This window comes from Anopheles aquasalis, chromosome 2 (genome assembly GCF_943734665.1).
Source record: "Anopheles aquasalis chromosome 2, idAnoAquaMG_Q_19, whole genome shotgun sequence".
Classification (NCBI taxonomy): Eukaryota; Metazoa; Arthropoda; class Insecta; order Diptera; family Culicidae; genus Anopheles; species Anopheles aquasalis.
Window position 1 is genome coordinate 40,780,001 of NC_064877.1, and position 27,500 is coordinate 40,807,500.

At 47.0% G+C, this 27,500-nt stretch overlaps 1 protein-coding gene across 1 annotated transcript in view; it reads right to left on the bottom strand.

Moving 5' to 3' along the window:
* Positions 1-27,500, bottom strand: part of LOC126581106 (protein turtle homolog B) — a 90,014-nt gene that overhangs the window by 17,467 nt on the left and 45,047 nt on the right. Inside the window, exons 2-3 of the mRNA XM_050244552.1 lie at positions 20,546-20,678; positions 18,579-18,787 (exon numbers count right to left, since the gene is read on the bottom strand). Coding sequence (XP_050100509.1) covers positions 18,579-18,787; positions 20,546-20,678 — 342 coding nt within the window. The remainder of the gene's footprint in view (positions 1-18,578; positions 18,788-20,545; positions 20,679-27,500) is intronic.

The window sequence follows — 27,500 nt, forward strand, 5'->3', positions numbered from 1 at the left end:
AAAAAGGCAAACGACACATGCTTCCCACCCGTTCTCTAGTCGCACAGCCACGGACAGACCAGATGAGAGAGAGAGAGAAAGATGAGGATAATATATGAGCCATGTTTTGGGATACCATTGATAGCACTAGAGGCTTGCGGTGGTGTAACGGCGCAGCGAGGCAGCGAGAGTTTGGTATTGGAGGACAGCATTTCAAAACTCACCATAACTCTGCCGGAGCATGCAAAGAGGCAAAGAGAGACGAACGGACGGAATCGACGGAACCGACTATTGTTCATTGCATATTTCATATTTTATTCGCGAGATGGATAGCACATTGTACTCCACGGTTACTGGCGCACAGCGATTCAAGTACTCCCCGGTGGCTAATTTTCGCAGTAAAAATACCACCGCTCAGGCCCACGATTCCCACACTTCTGTCTCTCGTGCATGTGTCTATGTGTGTGAGTATGTGTACAGCAAGTGCAGGATATGAAATATGAAGCAACGGAAAGCATTCGGAGCATGGGGATGTTTCTCATTGGCAGCACTGTAAATTTTCCGGAGGAATTCATGCAAAACAAATGTCATTTTATGCTGCAAAACCACTCGAGAGGCTGACGATTTTGTTGAATAGGTCGTTGGATGCGGGTGTGGCCGCAGAAGTTCGCAGAAATATGCACTCGTCAGTCAGTGAGGCAAGTAATCCGCCGACGAAGAGAAGCGACGCGTTTGATTCAGGTTCAGTGAAAGCATCTGCTTCTCCCGAGGGCTATGCAGTAGTTATCACAGATCATTCACGGTTAAACCGAGTCGTCAGTCGCTCGAATGGGAACGGGATCCTCCTTTTTCACCAGTGATCCAAAGCACAGTGGTCTAGACTTGTACCGCGGATTGGTTCACAGCATTGCCTGTAAAGGATTCTTTTTTGTAGAGATTTTCATTTGTATTGTGGATCGTTTTTTTTTGTAGTTTTATGCTTATTCGCGCTTCGCTATTGTATTGACAGACAAGGAAAGCCCTTAAATATTTAGTTAATGCCTGCTTTTGTAAGAGAAAAAATATGCTGCCACTAAAAACTTCCATTAGGCATACATACGCTTATAGCATCTGATATCTGTAGTATGATGGGACCAATGTGGAGTCATGGAGGTTTTTGAATATTTTTACTTCTGATTACAATTAATCTTTTACTGGAATCAAACATCACGTACCTATTACGCTCTACATGATGTCACTAGTGTACGGTGGTCAACGCAATTAAGCCGATTAATAAACGCCTTCATTCTCATCAAATCATTTGGGATCCTGGATTCAAAGAGGTATTTTTGGTGGATATAATTCCCTCTCACATCTTTATTTTTCGTGCCATTGGTCAAAGAATAAAAGCAAAAAAAAAATTATTCCTCGCGCAGAAACAAATCCGTTGGCTTGTTAATGGCTTTCCTTTATCGCTGTTGTTCTCTCGAGCATTCACTGGAGGACGTTACACAATTAATCTCGCTCAACTCATAAGCGGATCTGGTTGCCATCTCGCCCATCCTCTTTACCGTGCTTTCTCGCCCCCTTCCTTTGTTTATAGTTGGATAGTTTGTGGTCAACGAGGTCCATACATTATTTTTCCATATCCTTCGAGAAGGGTGAATTAATTTGCTGCCGTCCATCAAATCCCATAATCCATGACCACATCCTGGCAACACACCCTAACGGAACTGGTCATTGGGACAAAAAAACCGTGAGTGCAGAACGCCATACACTGCCAGCAATTATCTTTCTTGGGTTGGAAAACCCCCCAAAAAGGACGTAGGCCTCAGGGTTGAACGAAACATTTTCGTTGTTGGTTCTCTGTTGGTTACTTCATCATTTCCGCTGCTACATAATATAAACGACGACTAAGCGGATTGTAGCGAACAGTGAGCTCCAAGGTACGCTTCAGCGCATTCAATGTCCAGAGGATGGAGAGATGCGGGGAGAGCAAAAGACAAGCAAAAACCAGACAACCTTGAAGGACGCGTTTCAAGAGAGAAAAATGATAAGGCACGAGTGAGAAAGAGACGGAGACAACTAGGGAAAGATGTAGAGGAAGAGAAAATGAAACTTTCATCACCGACGACATCGGCGCCCCCTAATGGTTGCGTTGTTTGACCAAATCTCCCATCATTATTCCCTGCTTAAACCATTTAAACATAATTAATTTACGGCCCAACAGGAGCTAGCAGCAGCATCAGCGGCAGCAGCAGTGACAGCAGTCACTGTAGCGACTGTTGCGATGAACCGAGTTAGATGGAACGAAAGGCCTTTCCATCACCGTTTCATCATCGTTCTCCTCTTCGCTGGCCTGCCACCGGATTAGACAAGGAAGGATAGGCTTTTCGGGAACGCCAATAACGCACCGAACGGACGAACGGCTGGATGGACTTTTCCTGGAGCCCTAGGCCAAACCCTGATAATGATCCTAAGCCATAGACCATAGACGAGCCGTTGGTTGAGCAAAGTGAAACTCGATCGGTTGTAGCCGCTGGCCAGTGGAATCGTGAACATTATTTGTCAGTTGCGTCAGGAACCACCCAAAAAGGTGTTGAGTAGAAGTTTATTAAAAACCGAAATTGGTAAGGAGGTGCACACTGGCCGCATCAGTATTGGTTTGTGATCTGAAAGTGAAGTAGTTAAAACATCTTTTCGAGACGTATTCGCGTCTTTCCAAATTCCAAAATATCCTCGGCGAAACTCGTCGCACTCTCCGTTACTCTATTCCACTTCCAAAAGTTCTCACCATAAATCATTCAAACCCTTCGCTCTCAACCGAGACGGTTCACGAGGCTGGCCGTCACATAATGAGAGGCAGGTTTTATGGCCCCTTTATTCCAGGCGTCCAGTGCTGAAGTGGAGTTGTGTTTCCTTTTTTCTTCTGTGAAATGAATTTTCACGAGGGATAAGCGCGTGGAATGATTTCTGCGAATGGGTTCGCAAAACAGAATAGAAAAGAAAAGAGGAGAGCGTATGTAGCCCTCGCTCCATTCCAAACGAATCCCGAAGATGCTTTCACCGACCGAAGAAAAGGATCAAATGTCTTCTAGCAACAGTGAGAAAAAGGCGCCAACAGTAGCGGTAGACTTTCAAGCATTAAACACACATTAGGAGCAAAGTGAATAAATCTCCTGTGCAAAGATAAACCCACTCGGAACATCCCTACCCCCGTGGGCGGAGGACCGTGGGACCCGCATCTCGGTTTGCGTCTTTTTGCGCGCTTTTTCTCACAACCAACCAGCCCAACGGGTGTAGGATGGACACTCAACCGGGTCTTTTCTTCGTTCTTTCATTCTGCATCACTAACGGTGGCCAGTTGCTGCGAAACAATATGCCCGGGCAGTGTGCGATGGAGGCGCCTGGTTTTTCATGAGAACCATGCGCCTCCATCCACGTTTTCTGGGGCGGGGTTGCCGATTGTGCAGCGGTCCGGCGCTCAGTCAAGCCTAATGGAAGCAGCCGAGGGCGAACGCTTAGAATGCAGAGGCATTCGAGGGTGATCGAGCTAACCAAATTGGAAGTCGTGCGCGTTTGGAGGACGTCTGGCGATGGAGGTGGTGGCAGGAGTTCCACTTAACTTCACAAACCAAGGAAGCCGTTTGCCGGGCGAGCAGCGAGTGGCCAACGGAACGGAACGCATCTTACTGGCCAAAGAAGCAAGCAAGGATTAGTCACCCACCGCTAGCGCTCTCACTGCCCCTCACACAATTCTTATTCTTTTTTCCTCTTCTTGGTGAAGCAATCGGTTCGGTGGCTCGATGCAAACAAAGAAAGCTGAGAAATTAAACGCAAAAGCAGCTGGCCCGACGATGGAACGGAGTGAAGTAAAAGCTTTCGTTGTTCGGCCGCGGGGGGTTTTTGCCCGCGATGCTGAATCCGGTCCGGCCACTGGCACGCCAGACCTCATGCCAGATCAGGTTTCTAAGATGGTAAGCGTTTCCTTCGTTCGCTTTGACGGTCACGGCTCGAAGAAAATGGCCGGGTAATTGAAGCGCAGTGAACCAGTTAGCCACCCTGTGTGAGACCGGCACACGTTACCTTCCGATGTAAGCGACGGCAATGCTTTGGCCATGGCCAACCCAGGGCCAGGGTAAGAAGCTACTTTGCGGAGCAATAATTCTTACATCGTTCGGCGATAAGGGAGGCGACCGGGAGGGGGAACTATGGGATTAGTGGGAAGCGGTGCACACCTTTGGACAGTTCCGACAAGCTGCAACCGTTCCCAGGAACGCCTTGGACGAACCGTGCCCGAGAGTTTCGGTATTTTTTGTTGGCCAGCTTCAAATCGCTGGAGTCGAAGAGGATGTGGTAACGTACGGCATGTTAGAGGAAACTTCATGGATGGAGGTGGATCCGGATGACCACAAACCACCACCCCGGACACGGGATTGGTTTACCGGAACCAGATATCTTTTCGTTTAATTGTTCGCATTGCATCGACGAATGGTTCTGAGCCGAATGCTGTGCTTGGCGGTGCAAAATTAACCTCCGGCACAGCATCATTTCTGTTCCAAATTAGTGCAGCCGTCGCATTGTGGGATCTCGGATCTCTGTGCCGGTCACCGGTCCGTGGCCCTGCGGGGCCTGTGGAAGATTGATTAAGTTCCGGCGATCCGTGGTGAACCCGCTGCAGTGCCGGGATCACGGGGAATGGGAAAGCGCCAAACGCAGCCATTTTACCGTAAGTGGTTTGGATTGGCAGGGTTTATGGGTGGTTAGCGTTGTGGGAAGATAAAGCTTAGTTTCAACGTTCACCATAAATCCGATCACTCCCGATAGAGAGTCCATTACTGTGGTTATGTAATTAGAAATAAAATATTGTTTTGTTTCAATTTGAAAGTAATTCAAGAGAGATAAGAGCGTGTGAGATATATATTTTTTTAAATCATTTCTTGCCTCACGATCAAATTAGGGCAGCTTCTTATTTCGCGATAAGCAGAAAGAATTCATGCGCCATGTTTTATCCTTTCAATACATCTCGTGTATAACATATTCTTTCAAGCAAGATGGGTTTCAAGGAAGTAAAAAATGTTTTATGAGTAACTTCCCGAAATCCGGCAACTTTTTCATACGATTGACATAAATCCTGATCGTGTTTCATGTTGCATATTCAACATCTTCTCACATTTTTGGCAGTCCAAATCGCTTGTGGTCTTTTGTGCTAAAATTACCAAAAACTTTGTTATGCTCTATAATTTTCAATGCAAAAATAAAATCTCTAAGAAATAGTTTTCTTTGTCTTGAAAGTTTTGTTATTTCCAGTTAAATAAAAATAAATTCCAGAAACAGTTGCGTTACCAAATTTACTACTTTAGTTATTTTTTCGTTGGTTCACGAAGCGAGTAATATTAAAATGATGTCATTATCATTTGATAACTTTTCACAACTTCCATTGGCATCATGTACAAACAGCAAATATTCCAAAGCTATCACACCTCGCCACAGCATACTCGATTCGTTTCATCACATTGTTGTTTGGGACAATTTTCTGAAAAGAATTTAATGAAAAGAAACAACAAAGCATTCCATTCTCTTCTGCAGAAGGGAGTGATAACAAAGCCTCCACCATTCCTGAAAAAAAGGTTCAAAAACAAACCATCAAAAGACCTCCACCCTCGTAATGGTTTGTGACACGGGTGACCATGGGCACTTTAATATTCTTTATTACGTCCCACTTTCGTCCTTGATAGTACTTTATGACACCATTTCACATGCCTTATCAAATCCCGGAAATGAGCGCGATAACTGACAAACAGTTTGTTGTGCGGAAGGATCACCACCCTATGCGCCACCTTTTTGGGAGAGGGAGAGAGAACTCGGAATCCCCCCTCCCCCCACAACCTGACAACACAACAGCTTGTCCGTCACTCCCACACTGTTGGCACGCTGGCATTAGGTTTTAAGGGGGTTCACCTTCAAACGCCGGCTCCAGCGAGCCGCATCGGTCAATGGCCTTTTCTGGCGAGTCGGGCACTCGAATTTGAATACCTCGATGTCGACCGCCCATTTCGATGGGAAGAATATGATAGCTTTGAGGCGGCATTTTGAGACGCCTTTTATGCGCTTTTTATTTTCCAACATCTCGCCTCCTGCACAAGGCAGCGAGGGCACCGAAGCAGTGTCGGGGACTGTTTGGCCGTTTTCTCTTTGTATCCGTCGCCGGTTTTCGGGCACCAGCTGCGAATACGAGACGACTCCGGGTTCCTTCGCTGCATGCATCCATAGCATTATTTCATCTGAAGGTTTTCCGATCCTTTTTCGAGTTTCATTTACCACCGCCAAGCGATGGATCGCCGAAAGTAGCCCACGTCGTCGCCAAGAGCCACATTAGCGACTCGAAGCTACCTGAAGGTTGGTTGCGAGCCTTTCGGATCGGTTCACATCCATCCATCTTCAATAGACAGCATGGGGCGTCCTATCAAAACATCCTCCCTTCGTTCTGTTGGCATTCCATGGTCTTTCTCCGCTGCTCCATTTGCACGTAGCCGCCAACTATAGGATGAAGCCTGAAGCTGAAGCCTACAACGCTGTTTACTGTGGGATCGTTTACTTTTACTGGCATCCTGTGAGCACGGTGCCCCTCCCTACCAAGCGGAAGTTTGGAAGGACCTTTCGACCACTTGCAGTTACTTTCAAGGCGAATCATTAGCTCTTTTAATGCGAGTCATTTACAGGTTCCGGTCGGAAAGCGTTCACCATCATCCACCACCGATGAGACCAGAACGCTTTAAGCTTTGGCCTCCTTTTTTTCCATTTTGACGGAACCACCAGACAGGGTTGAGCGTTGGAATTACCTCTCAAGAGCGACCACCCGATCCTGGTGGTTGAGAGAAATCGATTACGCAATATTCATTAAATACAAACAAAAAATCAATAAAAGCGTCCAGACAAGACGAGTAATTGCGCTCAGCGAAGGTAAACCCATTTTGTAATTACACGATGAGCTAAGCAGAAAACTTTCCGGCCAGACAGCGAAGTCACCGGAATGTGAGCGTTGATCGAACTTTCAATTGTTTCCAAACGATCGTTAAAAAGTGGGCGCTCAAAACTGGATTTTCATCGTGTCGTCTTTGGTTTTAATGACCCAAGTGCCAAACAGAGCTTGACGCTGAACGGTACGGTACTCATCTCAAATGGCCCGCTAAGCTTGTTCGCTCTTATTCTAATTAATCTGCCAAAAAAGTTCACGCAGTAGCACCCTTGTCAATCCATCCACTGATCCATCCATCCATATCTATCGATCCATGCGTATCGTTAACATCATCCCCTTGGTGGCCTTGCAATTCCATTACAACGGTCCCATCATCAGCTCTCGCGCCCTGGCAAAAGACACATGCTGCTGGTTCTCGCGAAAGGACATAAAAGTTCCCCGAACAGCTAGGTCAGCAATCATGGAATCAAAATCCAGTTCCCCGCACTCGACAGCACCACCAGCACCACTTCATTCGTCGATAACGTCACGGTGGCGACACGGTGGCACATTTGCTCTCTGGCCCTCCGTTGCCTTCGTCGCGATAATGTGGATGAGAGAGCATCGAGTGTGGTCGATGGTGGTGTTGATGCGAGCGGCATGAACATAAAAATGGCATCGTTATTGTCACTTTCACTCGATGTCAACTAGAAGGGTGGTGGGTGAAGGGAGAAGGAGGGAGGAGGTGGGGGTGCTACTGCTCCAGCTGAGTCTCATAATCATCCCTCGGCGGGTGGGGGCTAACATTTACACTTGACTAGCAGCATTATAAAAGGTCGGTAAGATCATAAATGCTTTTCGCTGTCTGTACTTGAGTGTGTATGTGTTGGTGTGTGCGTGTGGTGGGTGGTGGAAGACATAGAATCGGCCCCGAGAAAATCCCCTACCCGTTGAGTTTCGAACGGGCCCTCGAACAACCGACACCGACTGATGGAACGGATGCTTAAGGCCAGGAAAGCATAAAAGTTCGATTTCATTTCAACCCCGCCCCCCCCCCCCCTTGGGCACCCCTTCTCCAGCGTCGTCTTCATCTTGCGGAGACACGACGCCGATCGATGCGTTTTTCAATACGCTCCAAGTTATGCGCCATAAAAGTTATACATTCCTATCGGGCTTCGAGCCGCTTCGAGCATCGTCGAGCCTTCGCGATTCTTCACGCCCGCGAGAGACGGGTTTGCCATCTTTCCAGCTTCTCTTTCATTTTATTTAACGCTGAACCCTCGTGTTGCCTTCGCCACGAGTCACAACCGCCTATCCTGGAAACCACTCGCGAATGAAGTCATTCTTGGTGGAACAGCACCTCGCAGAAGCTCGTAGAACCGGGTACCGGCTGATGTGTCCCGCCATTATAGCGGGCTCACTTGAGTCAAGATATTTATTGTGGTTTCTGGCCCGTGGAATGAGCCGATGGTTGGTTTGAAAGTGGCTGTGCCAAGAAGCAGAAATCCTGCTGGGAGAGAGCGAGCTGCAGCGGAAGTTCTGCGCGGTAAGAAGCGGTTAGTTAGCAGTAGGAGTAGCGCGGCGGTTTTGAGGGAGGATATTGAAAATTATGCAACATGGAAAAAGTTTTCCATCGAAACGGTAGACACCAGCCCTTCCCTAGACCAACGGTTGACTACAGCACACGGAGAGAGTGCGCTTGAGGGGCTTCGCTTTCCGTTTTGTCAACCACTGTGGGCGGTGTGCAAGAAGCGATGAATCGAATTTTCCAATAGAAAATTTTCAACAACCATCCTTCCGATTGCTGTCGCTGTCACAAGTGTTCGATTTCGATTGGCGTGCGAAGCAGAACGTGACGCGTTGGTACCGTTAGAAGCGGAGTTGCCAACGTGGGAAAGCCAACGTGTGCGCCAACGTACTCTCGTCGAGGAGGCTCTCCCTGGCAGCCCATGATGTTATAGGCCATAAGAACACCGAACAACCGAACTCGTGAACTTTTGCATCAAAACTTTTCACATTGTTTGTCTGGCAGCATGATATCGGTTATCGCTGGATGGATGAGACACATCACGCTTGTGAGGGTGATGGCTTTTGGATGAAGAATCTAACCGTGCATACCGAGTGCATTATTAGATTTGTGGATTTTTGGTGGCAGTGCGACCGTCTTCTTGAAATGCAATCATATTAAGTGTACAAATAACGGTTTTTTCAAATTTTTCTTAGAAAACAAAAGATAAGATAGATCTGTGATCAATAAGGAGATGGTTTTCAATATTCCAGTGATGTGTCTTAATATTGTAAAGACGCATGACCACGATAACTACTTATAAAAAATAAATGTAGAATGATGAACTGTGAACAATCATAAGTGCAAAGTCGCACTGAATTGTGTAAAAAATAAAGTAAAGTAGATAGAGTACATGATAAAAACAACCAATAGCTAAGTTATTCAAAAGTTGATGTGATCTACATGAGTTATTTTTTATTTTTTTACATACTTGATCCTAACCTAGCGCATATTCCGACAAGCTGCTGCAACACCGTAAACTGTCCATTTTCCAAGAAACAGAATTGACCAACGTGACGCTAACATCTGTCACAAACGGATCTAAAGCACGAGAACATCGATACGAATTTGAAAGCAATTTCGGACCGGTTCCCGATGGAGTAAAAGCTAAGCATTTGCTACGCTACGGGGCCCATGTTTACCCAGAGCGTCTTCCCATGACGGCCTGGTCCGTCCTGCCAAGCGGCAAGAAACATGCGTTTTGTCCTTTGACCCGAGCGAACTCGACACACGGCCCCATGCTGCCCAAGCCCAAGTGTGATGCTTCCCACGTCCTGCTCAATGCCTTACAACGTCGGTGTGTGTGTCCAGGGTACCGTATCTGGTGATCGCCGAACCGTGACCGTGTTGTTCGTCCCACTTCGAGAAACATGTTTTATGTTGGACAGTTTTCGTTTCGCACCCCCAGTCCAGTTTCGGTTTAAGAAGTGAACGAGTCAATCGAACTCCGAAAGTCGAGTCTCGAGAATTGGTGTTCCCGAACCATGGATTGGCCAATCCAATCCAGCTTCTCCCTCTCTCTTTCTCTCTTTCTTTGGGTACGATTTCCAGAATTGACCAGGGAGCATAACAAGGGAGGAATGTCTTCAGCGACAAACAATCAGCAATCACAAACTTCTCCAACCCACTACACCACAGACTCCGAACGGTACCAAAAGGGTGATGCTTTAGCGAGGGACCTCCCCTCCAGTTGGTATTTGTTAGTGGTGGTGTGTTTGTTGCTAATGGCTTAGTAGTTTCTCCAGAAGCGCGGTTCCACCCCAAATCCCACGACTCAAACCAACCAGCAACCCAAAGGAAGTACCCGACATAGTTCGTGGAACGGGATCAATCAATCTTCAGGAGCGGTTCAATGTTTTCCTTCCATTAGCCAACCCGCTTCTCGCTACTCTCTCACTCTCTCTCTCTCATGCTCCCTTGTCCAGTATCGTTGTACCCAGCCGGAGGCTAGATCGATGAACCAAATCGTCTCACCGCCAAATCGTAACCTTAACGATTTGACGACGAGCGACGGCGTATCGTAACCGGAGCGGGTGACCGATTGAATATCTCGACTCTCGACTTGCCTCGAAACTCGATTGTCCTCTGGGAAAATGATTATCGATGGTAGCTCCTTGAAGGGGGGAAAGGAACGCGAGCAAATAATCAATTTAACATAAATCGATCTGTTGAATGAGATGATTATTTGCAGCTCGTTCTCTCCACCTTATTGGTGATCGAGGTCTGCCCTGGAGCTTCTGCCAGACTCTGAGACTGTGGCAGAACGAAAGCAGAAACCGGAAACTATTCGCAAACTCCCTGGATTGTCCTGGACCACGCTAACCGTCTCGAGAGGGTGAGCAAGCCGTAAAGGTCCATTTACAATCGGATTCACAGACAGCACTCGGGGTTGGACTGGTTGCCGGCAAAACTTTTGGGTCACGCCGATTAGTGGCCGCTGAGGCACCGGATGGCACCACGGTTTGTAAGGTGCACGCCCGTGGTACGAGACGCGAAATCCTACAAACAACCGCTCGGGGAGTTCCATTGGACGAGGATTCTGAACTCAGCGTGCTCAGCTCTAGTGCGCTCTTCTTCGTCAGTTCTTCGATGCCAGTGCAGTGCTGCAACTTACTGCATTCGTTCATCTTGTTATGATGCTCTACTATCTGACAAGAAGCGAAGGATCGGAGGGAATGATCCCAGCCGGAGCAATAGTAGGTGGCAGATGAAAAACTTGATGCCCTGCGGAGCTACCCAAGACGGCGCCAGTGAGCCGGTAGAGACGGTACCGTGGGGAGATATTAGCATAATTAAGGCATAAGCTCGAGCAGCTTTGGAGAAATGTTGTCAATTTGCTGCAATTCGCTTTACAAGACTCGGAGACACTTTGGCACCGGTTTGGCACCGGACCAGCAAACTAACTTGATGAGAACCAATGCTGAAGTACTGCGTTACTGCTTTGCAACTACTTACTTTTGCGACAACCAACAACAAGGAATGTGGCGCGCTTTGCCATTTCCCATAACATACCGAAGAGCGTCGCCATGATAATGTTGCAGCGCGCCGTACCTTCTTCTTATGCTGTAATACAATCCATTCACGATACTTTGTAAGCTTCGGTTTTGTAAAAAGGATCTCCGGTCACCATTCGCAGTAGAAGCTTAGTGGCGTCTTTTTGCTGTCGCGTGGCACAATCGTAAGCATCATCATAACAATAATGTCAACCATTTTCATAAACAATCCCACAGCCGCACACAGCTGGGCGTACAGTAATCGCTTTCTCCTTCCGACCACACGGTTCAGCCTGATGGCCGGCAACATCGTATCGTAAACCTCTTGTGGCTGGAGGACCGATAATGATCTTGAAACCGCTTGAAAAGTCAATCACTATTGCGCTCGGTTGCTACCATTTCACTGCTTCGCTCCGGGTTTCGCTGTGGCGGTGTCCGACTGTCCAAGTGTCCGGTGTCGCACCGGCATTCTCTTTGCTCTCTGCACTCCCCTGGGGTCCGTTGATAGTGCGAGTAAATAAAATCCTTGATTTTATAGCAACACACAACCCCATCGTTTAGCCCATCATGGTGTGGTGTGCTTAAAAAAGGAAGTTTTACTCCGCAAGAGCTGCATGGCAGATTCACCTCCACTCAAGGGCACCAGTGATTTGGAGGTCATGTGACACACACGCTGTGGGCGTGACGGAAAACAATTGCCGTCTCAATTCTCTACCACAAGACGCTTACTCTTAAACACCGTCCTGTTGTCGAAATAACGAAACTCACATTATTACGCCATAAATTTCCCGGTTAAAAGGTTATCAAGAGCATATCGTCCGCTGCTCCGACGCCCCGCTACATCCGGATCGGCAATATTGACAAGCCAAGTCAGTTGCCGTCGGAAACGCCACTAGCAGCGAGCCAGTGCAAGAATCACTTTGGCCGGGCCCCCAAAGAGCCCTCGGTTGAGGTGGCTGCTGGATTAAGCTGTCTTTCGTTGTCGTTTTGTATTTTTTCCCCTTCTTTCATTTTCAAATGATTCAACTGCTTTCAACCATCCATGGCACTGCCTTGCCGGGTGTACTGTGAGCGCTCGGGGTTTTCATTCACGGCTCACCGTCTCCTTCCGGCGTTTTCCGGGGGGAGGGGGGGGGGGGGGGGAGGAGGGCGCTGTTTAGTGTTTCGACATTTACAGCCAAAAACCCACGCGCGAGTAAACTCTTCCCCAGATAAATATGATGTTTTATGTCGGATTCCATTGCTGCCATCGTTTAGCAATCGATTTCGTGCGTTTTGGGAACGCCGTCGGGGATGACGTTGCGTATCGTGTTTAGTCGGATGTGGCGTAGGAAGTTGGGTGGACGAGGCGGGCGGGCTGGCTGACTTCGTTTGGTTCAGTTTCCGTTAATCGGTCTCTGGTGGGTGCTAAGGATTCCTTTACCGAAGCTCGTCAAGATTGCTGAGAAGTGGAATTGAATCACGGGACTGACGTATCGCAATCAGTATGTCGGAAGGTACGCTACGGCGGAAGGTTGGAAATCAATTCCCATAAGGGTTGAAGGTGGTTCTACTATTTTATGTGGAAAAGGCCAGTCCTTTGTACCACAAGTATACAGCCTATAAGCTGAAGCAGAAGTAAAGCTTAAAGTATTGATAGGGGGAACTTATCTCTCATCAAAGATTGTCGACAATTTCTACATTCGGGAACTATCGGACGACTAGTTTCCTTAGGCAACAGAAGTCTATACCAGAACAGAGCCTTCAAAACGATCGCACGCAAGGATTTAAAATGAATGATGTATTGACTAGGAGCGAGTCTTTCCGGGAATTCCCAGAATGCTAACCAGTGCCAATGCTCCACAGGACTTGGGAACAGAAGCCACAAAGACAGCGCGCAGGCGTCTTCAAACTGGTAGCGAACTATTAATAACACCAGAATGATACCATCGTATCGCTCACAAAGTGTAACTGATGTGCGGTATAATCTGGGTGCATGTTTCACCAACTTTACTAGACGGAACGGTCCCAGGCGGACCCAAGTGACTTTGATGTATGATTCATCAACAGTGGCCGGCCTTCCCAAGCCGGTTGCGTGTGGTATCGCGGGAATGTATCTCGCATTATCTCGAGTATCTATTCATTATCCGAGCGAATTTGAAGGACTTCTCGCCTTTGCTTTCAAAATGTGAACGTCTACGCTAAGGGTTACAGAGTATTCGGGAGTCCTGTCCCTTTCAGATGACGTGTGGAACAGAAATCGATCCCTGGTCTGATATTGCTGCAAACGAGCATCAGGGGCAGGAATGAATTACGGCAGTGGCAGGAGTTGGAATGAAGTATGAAATTACAACGCGCTTCGAAACGACGATACTTCCGTTGGTCGTTCATATCGCAGAAACCGTTTGATGCTTGCGATAGGAGCTCCAACTGGAATGGCTTTACGCAACAAATCAGTGAGCCCGGCTTCCGGCCCCAAATTACATTTCATCAACAGCTAGCTACAATGTGTTCGGTAGGTGTCGGTATCTTCGCTAGCCGTACTGCCGGGTTCTCTAGATGCCAAAAGCACAATCACGTGCCTATGCGTACCATTAGATTAGATTATGCATGATTTGCTATCGCTATAGATATCGTGGCCTGCAATGAGCAGCGCGTAATCGTATTTTGATGTAATTTCACCCATTCCCCATGAGCTACCGGAAGTGATTGGTCGGAAGTGACGGTATGCTACCGTCACGCATCGCTTGCCCTCACCCGGTAGCTCGCCCTAAGGTTCACCGCACATTTGGCATTCCGAAATGATGCTGCTTTCGCGTGCGGCATCTGAGTGGCTGGAGCGAACAACACAATTGGCAGTTCGCGGAAGAGAGTATTATGCATCGATTCACCCATTTGGAAATGCATACAGGAACTTTCTGGCAGTGCTTGACTTTTGATAAAAGCATCAAGCACTAGCTATTGACATGCAAGGATTCGCGCCTATTCTCCTCGCAGAACGTATGGAAACAGATTTATCTGTCGTTCAATCGATAGCACCGCCATGTGTCCCTCCGATGGGAGGCCTATGGGCGTACTTCAATACATTAATACCAAAACGATAGCTGAGTATAACGGCATATCGCCCCAGTCCTAGCAACAGACGGGAATGGCTAGGGAAAATACGCGAAATATGTTCAATGTAATGCTGCTCGTTTTTTTTTTCCTATCGCAACATCATCCTCGGAACCGTCATCATCGGTATGTTCAGCGGACATTACAGCACCATTGACGAGCGATATAAGCGCTAGTAATCCAAGTCAAGAGTGCAACCGACTCGAGTGGCATCCGGTCGTCAAGATGTCAATTTGGAAGTTGGTGTCACGATCATGAGAGTAGTAGCAGTGGTAGTAGTATGTCCGCGTACCCAGCCAGAAACTTCGCGATTATGCTGGCACAACGGAACACCAAGCCTATTCGAGAGGGCAGACAGAGGCCATAAGGTTGTGTCATTGACTTCTGCTGACGGCCCACGAGGTGGAATACTCCAACTTCCTCGGTCAGCAATCATACTGTCCTTAAAGTTTCACTTCAGCCTTCGGTGCACCATGATTTCGCTCTCTGACATTACATTGACGTTACACGATGTCGTCTTTAATGTCTGACAGCAAGCAAACCGGCCGATACTCGTTGATTCGTTCGAGCTTTCAGACAAATTGGTCCCCAAAGAATCATCAAAGAGACGAATGGATGGGCCAACGCCCAGCAGAACAAACCATTCGATGATATTGGTTCTGATTTATATTTAATCATTCCAACGGCTGGCGGGGCCTGATGGGAAGAGAGATTGTATTTGCCGTTAGGGGATGGCATCACGATTGGAGCTCAAGTTGATGTGTCGCGGGAATACTTTGGACAAATCGTGATGATTCCGGCGAAGTGATTTATCATGATCCTTGTCCGGTTGGGTTCGCTGGGATCGCAATTTTCATCGCCGTAATCGACTGTAAGCATCGTTGGATCCGTTATTCTTGAAGTTTGTACGTAGTGGAAGCGAACGTAACAGAACAGAACGGTGCCGGTTCACCGAAACTGTCTAACAGAGATTTAATTATGGAAATACAAAGAGATGCATCCCACCGTGAGGCTATCGCTCTCTATGCGACTAAGTGCGGCTAATTTTAACGAATGATTGACTTGTGATGGTGATAATACTCTTGCTAATAGCTATAGTATAGCTGGAAGTATAATGTGAAGCTAGCTTGGATCACGACATTAAAGCATGATGAAGTCAATTAAAGTAACTGAAGTTTTTAGTTACATGATTAGTTAAATGATTTAACTGGGAAAACTATTGAAGATGCTCTAAGGAAGTGTTCTCGTGTCTGTTGTTACATAAACGCAATTCACAATTTAAAGAGCGTAACGACAGCTCAACGAAAACACTAACATCCACGTTACATCAATCTTGAAGAATCCATTTGGATACATATTTTCAATTATTGAATATTCCCTGGCACACTCCGAAGCCCTCCTCGGTGCTTTCTTCTCACTCTATCGAGCGCAAAACTCACTTTCGCAAGAGTTTACACGGTTGAAGCAGTATGAAAGGTATTTGCTTATTAATCAAATTTCATCCCAACCTTTCAAACACAACCTTCCCAGCGTACAGACCCTCGAGTCTCTTCGGCATCCCTGTCCGTCCCTCGACCTCGATCGATACTCAAGCAGCTGAAGAGGCTGGTAAACCAAAACCTTTCTTCCTTCCTTCCAACAAAGTTGCGCTCTTTCTAGGCACTCGATCCAAAGCTCGAGATCAACTCCAGAACGTGCTAGCATGTTTGTCTTTCGCTAGCAATCCAAACATGTTTAGCCCTACCGTGAGCGTACCTGCATCGAAGCGCACTGCTTGCCAATTGGAACCGCTCAGAATGGTATGTGCAAAAGATGGACCGAAAAATGTCGGCCGAAATTCTCCTCGCCGGGCAAACAAACATCAACAGTGCCCAGAGTTGCGCCGAGAGCGGAGCGAAGAGAATTGAACCAGAACACTCGCCATGATATGCCGTAGCGTAGCGATTTATTGCACAGGGAAATACCTTGTTGCTGATAGGAAAACCGAATTTGCAAACCGAGTACAAATCCGGAATGCCGGAGCGTATTTGGGGCATGAATGAGGAATTGATTTGATAATGTGCTAAGCACGACTGGATCAATCCATCTGTTAGCCTGCATTGGATTGGATTGATTTAAGATTAAATCAATACCGATGGCGCACCTTTAACCCTCGGTTGGGCACCCGGGTACCCGGGTACCCATTTCAAGTTTCAACGAAAAAATGAATGCCTTCCCGTCAATATTTTTTTACGAAACTCCGGATCCCCAAAGTACAACTCATTTCAAGCCGAATTGGCGTTGAAATTGTTTTGATAACTCATATTTAAAGGTAATTATGGCCCGATGAAATTAACACCCGCCCAGTGGCACCCGGGTACCCGAGTACCCCACACGTTGGCTATGCACATGGGCTATGTTTATAAACACAAAACTACACTTTTTATCAACATTTATCCATGTTGACGTGTTTATTAATCGTTAATTAAGTAAACTACAATATTTTGATGAAAAATTAATAACTTTTGAGCTTTTCCATGAGCAATAGGAGAAAAATAAGCAACATATTTTGAAACCTTTTATGTGCAATTTGAATTACATATAATTTCTCAAACTGATTAAAAATGGTTCTTATAGTGTAATTTTCTTAACATATACAAATTATAATTATAAAATTATACACTAATCTTCATCAAAAAGGTTTTAGGCGGCATTTTTGTAGACCACAGAAACCAATATACATGGTGCGTTCAGAAAGTGATGAGACTGGATTTTTCTGACGAAACGGTTTGAGATAAGGTATTGAATTTTTTACGCCAACATAGAGGCAGGATTTAGCTATTCAACGCACTTTATTTCATTCGGCTATGACAAACTGAAAGAAAATGGGACGATTTTTCGTGAACTATGTTTTTAGTTGATGTAACATCGTAGAACGCCCTCTTTCTATGGACCACTGGTGCAGCCCATCGCGGACCCCTTCCTGGCACAGAGCACGCAAACAGAAATGTATGAGGACTTGATGAATTATTGGCACCAACGGAATGTTTTTCTGTAGGTCCGGATGATCCGCGCCAGGAAGAAGGTCCGGATGATCCGCGCCAGACCAATGGCCCATAGAAAGGGGACATTCTACGGTGTTACATCAACTAAAAACATGGTTCACGAAAAATCGTTCCATTTTCTTTCAGTTGGTCATAGCCGAACGAAATAAAGTGCGATTGATAGCTAAAACCTTCCTCTACCTTATCGTAAAAAATTAAACACGTTATCTCAAACCGTTTTGTCAGAAAAATCAATTCTCATTACTTTCTGAACGCACCATGTAGCAACTGGTCTAATCTCGTAGCTCAATTGTGCCCAATTAACTCAATTGTTTTATGACTCAAAAGTGCCTTATGGCAATTCCAAACTGATTTATTCGAAGAAATCAATAATTTCAATAACATATTTGCTGGAAAATTCGATCACTTTACGATCTTATTGCTTGCTTTACGACGTACGCGGTAGAGAATGACCGTACGAAGGGGTATCAATGCATTGTGTTCATTATTTTTATTGTTTTTATTGGATTTTGTTGTGATTTTTAAAGAAAAATACGTTCCGAAGACTCTTAAATTAGTTCTAGAACACATTTTTTATCATAAAAGTGATACAAACGATAATACAAGAACATAACAATGCAATGCACATAAATGGGGTACCCGGGTACCCGGGTGCCCAACAAAGGGGTAAACGCCGGGTGCCCAACCGAGGGTTAAGATGTTTAAACGAACCAGCAAGAGTCTCTTGTGGTACATGCTTTAATTTGATTTTATTTTATCGAATTGCTACACCGGTATCGGTTGTTTTGAACAGTAATCGGTTGAGAATAAACGGGCCTCCAAACACATCGAGCAAACAGGGGACGTCCATAAATGAGATAAACCCAGAATTTACACTCTGCCGCTCACTTCAGCCCTCTCGCTTTTGGTAACAGTCAGGATATCAGAGTACAAACTCCAGATTGGAGCCAGTTACAATCACTCACCAATTATTGTAAGATTTACGACACTATTTCTAGTCTGTGCGACGATGAAGTCCACTCGACACCGGTACGTGCCACTGTCAGTCTCGCGAACGTTCTGCACCGCCAGCTCGCCGGGCTTCTTGTCGAACAGGAAGTACGCCCGGTCGCCGAACATCGCATCGTCCGACCAGCGCTTCGCTGACGTCACGTCCCGTCCCCTGGTGTCCGCGCTGTTGGAGTAGAAAAAAGAGAAGCGAAAAAAAAACACCGTGAGCTTTACTGGATGAAGCTGAATTGACGTCATTACGCATGCATGTTAGAGTGTGTCCTTGCGAGCCGGCGATTGTGTCGTACCTGGACATCGGAATGAGCTAGATACAGTCTGAATCAGGTGCTGCACCGTTCCATTCTTCACAGTCAATTTAAGTTAGATGTTGTCAAGCAAGCTGTTGAAATGATAACTCCACAGAAACGGGACTCTGTCACTAGCCAACAATTCTTGGAAATCATCTCCCAATGGCCAGGCAAGCAAATCAGTGCCAGAGTCCGGATAAATCACAATCACAACGTGACCCGGACACACCCAGTGCAGCAGCAGTGGACCGGACGAGTGCGCACCACGGCGTTGGGTCGTAAAAAAAAGTCGGGAATGATGAATTATTTATTTTCACCTTCTAGGCAAGGCTTTGTACTTTTCTGGGTGGTCCCAACGCCCACTCGTCTCGTCACAGCATCCCCTGTCCTTCGACCGTTCGAGCTAAAGAGCAGCATCAATTGAGCGACTCAGCCGAAATCGTTATCGTAAGACAGAACGGGACGCGCTCGCACCGAAGAACCAAAACACGATCTCCATAATTGATGAAGAATTGATTGAAGTGTTTGGTGCGGAACGGGCCGTTCGGCAGTTTGCTAACAGCTCCCCCGATGACACCGGGCGTCATTTTCATTGCATCACTTCGATTGTGCCAGGGTTCGGGCCACGCTATGCTCTTTTTATTTATTTATTTACAACTTTTCGTGGGCTTCATTGTACAGAAACAACAGGGAGCAGTGAATGGTTTGCGATGTCGTCATAGATTTCGTCACAGGTCATGGGGTGGTGAGTGTGTCAGCGAGCTGGTAGCCTCCGGTAGTACAGATCCCGCGGTTGTTTACGAACAAGGATCGGCTCTCAAATGAAGCACTGTTTGTTGAGCTAAATGAACCTTTTCCAAGGCTCAGCGGCCGCTGATTATTTGCCACGATTGCTATTTACTGAACAAACTCGTCCAGAATGTGCATAATGGAATGTTCGAATTATAATTAAATTCTTCCATTTTTGCCAGCCGACCGGGCCGGGTGGCATTGTTTCGGCTGCAGGGGAAGCCAAACCCAACCGAATTCCTAACCCAATTTTCTACGCGGAAAACATGAATCGATCGGGCATTAATTACGGTCACCGATGTTTCCAAATTAGATCATCATTTCCATTGCAAAACCGGGCCTTTGTTCTGTGTTCTGGCATAATTTTCTAAAAAATACCGACAAACATCCGCCCTACAACATCCCTAGCAACATCGCCCAACGGATTAATGGGCAAACAAATTGGCGGTTTTTGGTGGAGTCTGTCGATGGTCAAAACTGCGTCCCTCCTCCTAGAGGCTTTTAATCTTACACTTTTCCACTAATCCTGCCACGGTACGCTGTACGACGAGTCCTAAAAGGCCCGCAACGTGAACGTTGTTGGCGAAGAATAAGGATTTATTTTGCAAACACCGGACTTTAACCGTAGCAAAGCTGGAAGGAACACGTGCGTCCACTGGTGCAGTCTGGTTTGGAGCGATTAGCTTTCCGGACTACAAATCGTTTCGTTCGATGCTAAGCTCGGTACCATGCTCCCGATTTCGCCGGAATTTCCTCTTTTACTCGACCAAACATTTGACAATCGCGTCCAATGGTGGTGCGCACGGCACCACCGGCATTGTACAGCTTCGGCGTAATCGGCTTACCTGTATATTGGTGATCCCTTATCTTCCCGATACCAGAGCACCAGCACGACATTGTCGCCCGTCTCGTGTGTGCTGATGTTGCACGGCAGATAGATTGTCTCGCCGACCAGCGCCTCCATGGCAACGACAGGAACTGTTGTGATGGAAGAGAGATGGTGAAAAAAATGGTGTTAAAAATGTACCAAACAACCTACAACTGCAGCGAACTCGTCATGGTCGTCGTCGTCATCGTCAGTCAGTTGCAGTCAGTTGCGTGAGTTCTGATTTACATCAGTAGCTAGTCTACTACTGGCTGACCATTTTTTCCAATGTCCAACAAAAAAAACGCAAAAACATCCGCAAAATTCTCGGAACGGAGCGTCTCACTTTATGCATTTTACAGCGAGGACTGTTTTGTTGTCACGCCAGCTTCTAACCCTCGCACCCTGGCACAGAACTGATCGACATTCCGACCACACTCGCTAGGTTTTCGCTCGAATTTCAACAAAAATGACCTCACAGCTGCGATTCCGAGACCGATGGGATTGATGCGTCGGTGTCGATTGCATGCGACTGTGTGACGTTCGTTTCGGATGGCTTGTACTGTGTCACCGGCACCGGTTTCAGGTACCCGCTCATCGTTCCGATATGCAGGCGAACGAAAGGCGAACAACATGCTTCCCTGGCCCCCGGGGGCAGGGTTTTGGGGCGCGGCAGGATAAAACATTCATGCAACAAAACTCAAATGAATATTCAGTAGCCACCGCAGTATGGCAAAAGAGCGACACGGACCCGGCCTGGAGGGCACAAATGAAGATACCAAACCCGCACCTGGCCTGGAGAACGATCCTTCCTAAAAGGATCATCACACACAAAAACAAAACAAAACAAAATTGGATGAAAGGTATGGCAGAACTGAAAAAAAAATCCAGCATTCCCCCCCTTCGCTCCCCTTTCGTTCGAGGTTTTTGGTGTAACGGAGTCGCACCAACGTCACGTATGCGGTACTTCCGTACCTCAGCCCTCAGCCAAACTCGATGATCGGTACCAAGCACCGTACACCGTGGCCTCCCGGAACATTAGATCATGATATGAAGGATGTTTTTTTCCACCCAGCCCAGTCTTCTCTTCCATTGACCTCCTGCCAGGAGAGGAGCTGGCAACCGACGCTGGCTTATCTCGACGGTGCGGTACACCGAGGGTTACGAGGTCGCAAAAAAATGTCTGAATTTCTCCTATCGGACCTCCGGCGGATGGAGAATGTACGAGGGCAACCGTGGATTGAGCATTGTTTGCCCAGCCCCGGCAAACGGTCATGCTTTGAGATTAAATGCGGGGCTAATTTTGTGGCTCTTTACCGAGGCACACGAAGGTTTACGGTGCGATGGACGCTTAACGGGCGACCGCGCAGGTAGATCGGGTTGGATTTTTTTGTTTACGTTTTTATTTTCGAAACTCTTCTCTCCGCTCGATCGCTCAACCCTATGCTCGCACGTCACGATTCATATCCCGGTGGCCGGTGGTGAAAATGGCGGTACACCGTTTTTGTGGAGAAATGTTTTCCGTTTTTGCTCGGAGGGGATCGGATTTTCCCCCAAAAACGAAATACCGCCGCGGCCTTTTGCCTCGTGCAGATAGAGCGGTATTGTTGGAATGGTCAACGTGGAGCTGAAAATAGAAACCGAACAGCCGCGCATACCCCACCGAACCGGAGCCGCGGTTCTGGGAGTTTTTATTGTTTAATCAAAGGACTGCGTGGCTCTCGGTCGGGTGAACCGACATTCCCCGAAAAACAACAGCAGCAACCGGGATGCCACAACTTGGTGAGCATTAAACATTTAGACAAATGGGAGAATCGGTGGCAAGGGTTATCGAGCTTTTTGGTAACGCTGGTGAACTAGCAAATGGTGAAACGATCAGAAAAGGTAGCGATTGGCGATAGCGAAGGCATACAGTGAGTACTGTGTCTCTTTCGGTAGTTGATTTACTGCTCTAAGTGTCCTTGAATGGTATAATGTAGCCTTGAAGGAACCTTGAGGGCGAGGTTAACATTTCACCGTAGGACTTACAATTCTCTTCGATGTTTGCCAATAAACATTTCTAAAAACCAAACATGGTTGCGTATACAAGTATCTAATAAGATGGTGGATAAGTTGTTTTGTTTTTCTAATAATGGTTTATCTAATGATGTAAGAAGTAAGTCTAATGATGGTGTACTAAGTATCGAATTAGATCCGTTTTTTATCTAATAGCATTTGGATATTTTCTCAATATTTGGTAACATATTTCAGCAAAAGCTTTTTCGTTGCCGAAAGGAATGGTCTCGACTCAACAGCTTTTTGAATGCTATTTCTTTTAGTAGTTATTAATTATTTGATTCCCCTGTTCCATGTCCATTGCAGTCCCCGTTTCCATATACATTATTTTTTCCCCTAAAGACCATTCCATTTTCCACTAAATGAGCCTAATCTTAATATCATTTTGTTTGCGATTAAAACAAATTTACATTATCCTCAAATTTTAAGAAAAAACAGATAAGTATAACAATCATAACGTTACTGAGTTCTTACTATCGAAACATGTTTTCTAAAATTATTCCAAGGGTCCACTGCTGCTGTAGTGGGCATGCGGATTGGCCACCATCGAGTTAAACGATTTTAAGTGATCCTTAAACCGCACTCCAACCATCTTCACTTGCTGCCATCGATCGAACCACTTATTTGCTTTTAGTGAGGCAATTTCGGAAAGGATCTTTTTTGCTACCTAAGGACCATTTAATAGAGCGACCATCTCCGCATCGCCCCTATGTACACTCACTCAGACTTGCACATCATCTCATGCCGGACGCTTTTAATGCAATCGCGAAATTTGAATATATCGATAACCGAAGCATTGGCGGTGGTGATACGCGGGCCAACGTTTTCCTACCGCTTTCATGTATCATTTCAATTTTGCATACCGGTTTTTGTGGCCCACCGTCTGCCCAATCCTCCTCTATCGCGAACAGAAAACGGTAGCATACAGCATCCGTTGAACGCATAACTCACCGTAAAATATGGCATCCAAATTGGGAGCCGAAATAGGAAAGCGAGAAAACGAGAAAAAAAAACAGATTCGTGTGTAAAAAAGGAATTCGTGGCCTCTGCGGGGGCCACAAGGGTGACAATGGGAACGTGTGTTGGGGGTGAGATGGAATAACAAATTTATCTGAATCGAGCCATCCCGGAAGCGCGGGACTCCTTCGCTGGCCTTAGTGTGGATCCGTGGATCTGCATGATCGATGGACCAGAACACGAGCGGACACCGTGATGGACGCCCCAGTCACGAGAAAGGCCAAAAAGGGGAGAAAAAAACAACCAAAGCTACGAGGACTCCGACAGCCGAATGAGTGCGCGGGGCGATGGATGGTTGAATGAATGGATGGCGGGATGGCCAGGGAGCATATGTTTAGTTATGCTGACGTCACCGGTACAATCGTAAAAAGAGGGATCGTATCCATCCGGCCAACCAGCCTGAACCTCCGTTGGGTCGTTGCAGCCTCGTTCCATTAACTTCTCTCTCTCTCTCTCTCTCTCTCTCTCTCTCTCTCTTTCTCTCTCTCTCTCTCTGTTTGGCCTACCGTGGCCACCGACTAGACGCTTCTGATCCCGGTGAGCCTTTGCTGGATGGATGAATCATGCTGGCACAATCAGAGCATATTACAGAAATTACGCCAGTGATTTTTACGATACCGAATGCGGCCTGGAACCAGGTTCCAGGTTCCGCCGCGACACAGATGACTGGACGAGAACGATGGTGGCTCAGTGCTGACCGATGGACCACTAGGTGGGCCCTCCGGTCCGGTTCAGCGAAGGGTGCGCGACTCCGTTCTGTGTACGACATGAAACAATTTGCCCTCACCGATCTCACCGAAAAAGAAAAAAAACACGGAGTGTGGGGTGCAGTGGAGGTTGGTCATAAATATGCGGAATAAATATCCTCCCAATTGGCATGCTGATGCATGGTTTATTTATTGCCAGCATTACAACGGCATTTTCCGCCCTCCTGGCAACACCGATCCATCCCAAAAATCCCCGGCCGTAACGGGAGAGAGTAATTTTGAATGATTGCGCTTTGAAAGGCCACCACGGATCGCATGGTGTCCAGTGTGATGGTGGGACCGAACCGTTCCGTTGTATGAACCGCTCATAAATACGCATCAAAGTGAGTCCGGGCGGTTCGGTTTGATCAAATTTCGATTCGTCAGCCTTTTTTTTTGAGGGATCGGAATTATGTTATGGCCGCATTTTGCATTTGTTGCGGGATTGCGCATTGGGAGAGCCAGTTTCTAATGCTCAAGCACAGCAATCTGTAACGATATCATCATTATCCGCGTGCAGTATTGAGGTTGATGGTCCTTTTGATGAAAAGCGCCCCACATTGATTATTCACCGGATGTGATGCGTAAATGTGTTTCATTTAAACGATAGCGCTTGGCCCATCGCATCGATTCAAACAAAGATATCAAACAATTGCCCCGCAGATCACCATTGATTACAGTCCATTGATAGTGACAATTGAGGATTTAATTTCTTTTTTAATATTTTATCCAACCACAGCATCGGAGCACCGGCGAACCAGCTGTGCTGGTCAACTGGGCCAGAAACGGATGAGAGGTCAGTGAACAAAAAAAAATAAAACACGCTTCCAAATGATGCTTCTAATGAGCGCTCCAGAACAATCATTCCAGACGCAGCATACCCATGGCACTCTTTGTCGCCGCCCTCATGCTGCTGCCAATTACGAACCATTCAGCCAGCCAGCCAGCTAGCCAGCCATCGTTCCCAAAAACCATCGAGCCAATCGGGCTTCTCGTTCGGGCGAGCGTGCTCACAGCATGCTCGCTAGGCAGCTGGCCACCGGCTGTGATTTGCATTCGAAATGTCAAACAAATGACGATTTAATACCGAAATCATGTCACGGAAGCAAATCTAATTTATGTCATTACGCCATCGAGCACCGTCAGCGGGTTTTCGGATGTTGCAGACGACGTGCCGTGTGTTTGTGGATCGTGACGTATCGTTGAAAACGGTTCAGGATCTTTCTCTCTCCCTCTCTCTCTCTCTCTGCACACCAAACACCCATGGTGTATGGTAGAGCATCCGTTTCTCCTTTATTTATCGATTCCATTTCAATCTGCATCTGTGTGCGAGTGTACGAGAATCTAATAATGATTTTAGAGTGTTTTCTCTGCAAGTGGAAATTATCGACGGTTGGTTGTGGTCGGTGGTGATGGTGGTTGTTGCCATCCTAGTGGCTCAACTACCATTAAGCTCATCAACCACGGTTGAGCCGCTGGTTGGCGGTAGGCTCCATTAGTCTTGGATGATGGTTGCACGATAGGATATAGAGCATTGCACAGAAAGCATTGTTGGTGTTTGTCAGTTAACAGTCAGGTCGATTGCTTTCCTTTCCACCAGAGCTTAGTGACATTGCGCGTTAAGCGACTGGAACTGCGTGCTGTTGCTCTTTCGATCGCATTAATCCATCAGAATCAATCTTCAAACCGTTGCCGATCATCAGCAAGCGCACCCTCAAAAAAAACTTGGCACTTTTTTGCAGCCGTCCCGTCAATCGCCTTCCGTGGCTAATGGCGACGGTGGAAAATATGTTTTTTCGCGGAATGTTTTTCACGAACCGCGCTTATCGCATCTTGCAACCGACCCCAGTCACCAGGTGGTGGAGAAAGTAGATGAAACGAAAACGCGAAACAAATGTTTTCATTCGCGGTTCTGATTCCCGTGCAATGGTCTGTTCTCGTTTTATAGGCAAATCATTTGTTCCCGTTCGTTAAGCAGCCGCCCGATCGATGGTGGATGTCATTCCCTATCATTTCACCCGCCTTTTCGCCGTTCTTCGTCTTCCTTCTCTTCCGCTTCAGGTCAGTTTCGGGAGGGTTTGAACTCTGTTTATTCAATTTTCACACCACGCTCCGCTGCTATTTTTCTCCCCTTCCGAGGGAAAATACCCGTAGGGAGCCCATGGGAACAGAGAAAAGAAAATGGTGACACGTTAGACAAATTACAAATGAGATTACGATTATTATTTTCCAAACGTCGATGCCAGGAATTCCCGAACGCGAATCAACTGCTGCCGTCGCTTCCGCTCTCTCTCTCTCTCTCTCTGTCTCTCTCTCGCAATCGGAAAGTCAATTTCTGTCACATTGACTTCCGCTTTTTGTGTTCCTTTTTAGAGCTGTTCCACTGAAGGCGTTCGAGTTGGTTGATTCAGTTCAATGCGAGGTGCCCTGAAGCGTTTCGCACCCGCGAACGTCGGGAAAGGGGACGCCAAAGTATGCTCACACCAAGGAGCATCGATGCAAATAGAGACCTTTAAGGGGCGCATCGATTGCCATTAGCGGTTGCGTTGCTACCGATGGGCAAGAGGGTGATGGGATGGTAATGTAGGAAAACGTGACGGTAGCATCGCAGCATCGGAGTCTTTTACGCCCCGTTTCGCACGAAGATTTTGGCGTGATTTTGGCATGCCATCGGCACTACCACCACCACTACTACTACTACTACTATTAACGACTAATGGTTGCTTTCTGTCTCGTTCGTACTGGGACTACCCGATTGCATCGATCGGTGCCTCTGCGGTAGGACTCTTGTTGCCGCCCGATTAACTATGACTCCGATCGGAAATCGTCCATGGCCGCGTCCGTTTTTTTTTGGGGGGGCCGCAGGAATCAGGAGTGGGAGTGCAAAGCAAAGACATTCGTGGTTTTGTGGGTTGCATGAACCTTTGCCTTCCAGCCGGCCGGCCAGCCTTTGGAAAGGGATTCCATTAAGAAAGGCACCGGTTTATCGGTTCACTGGACCGGACCGGGACCGAGACCAGAGGCCTTTTGTACGGTCCTGGTGGGCTTGCTTTGGGCAAAACTAGTAAAATGATATCCATTTTGGGCGGTAGGTGCTCGGTGAAACTCAAGCAATCA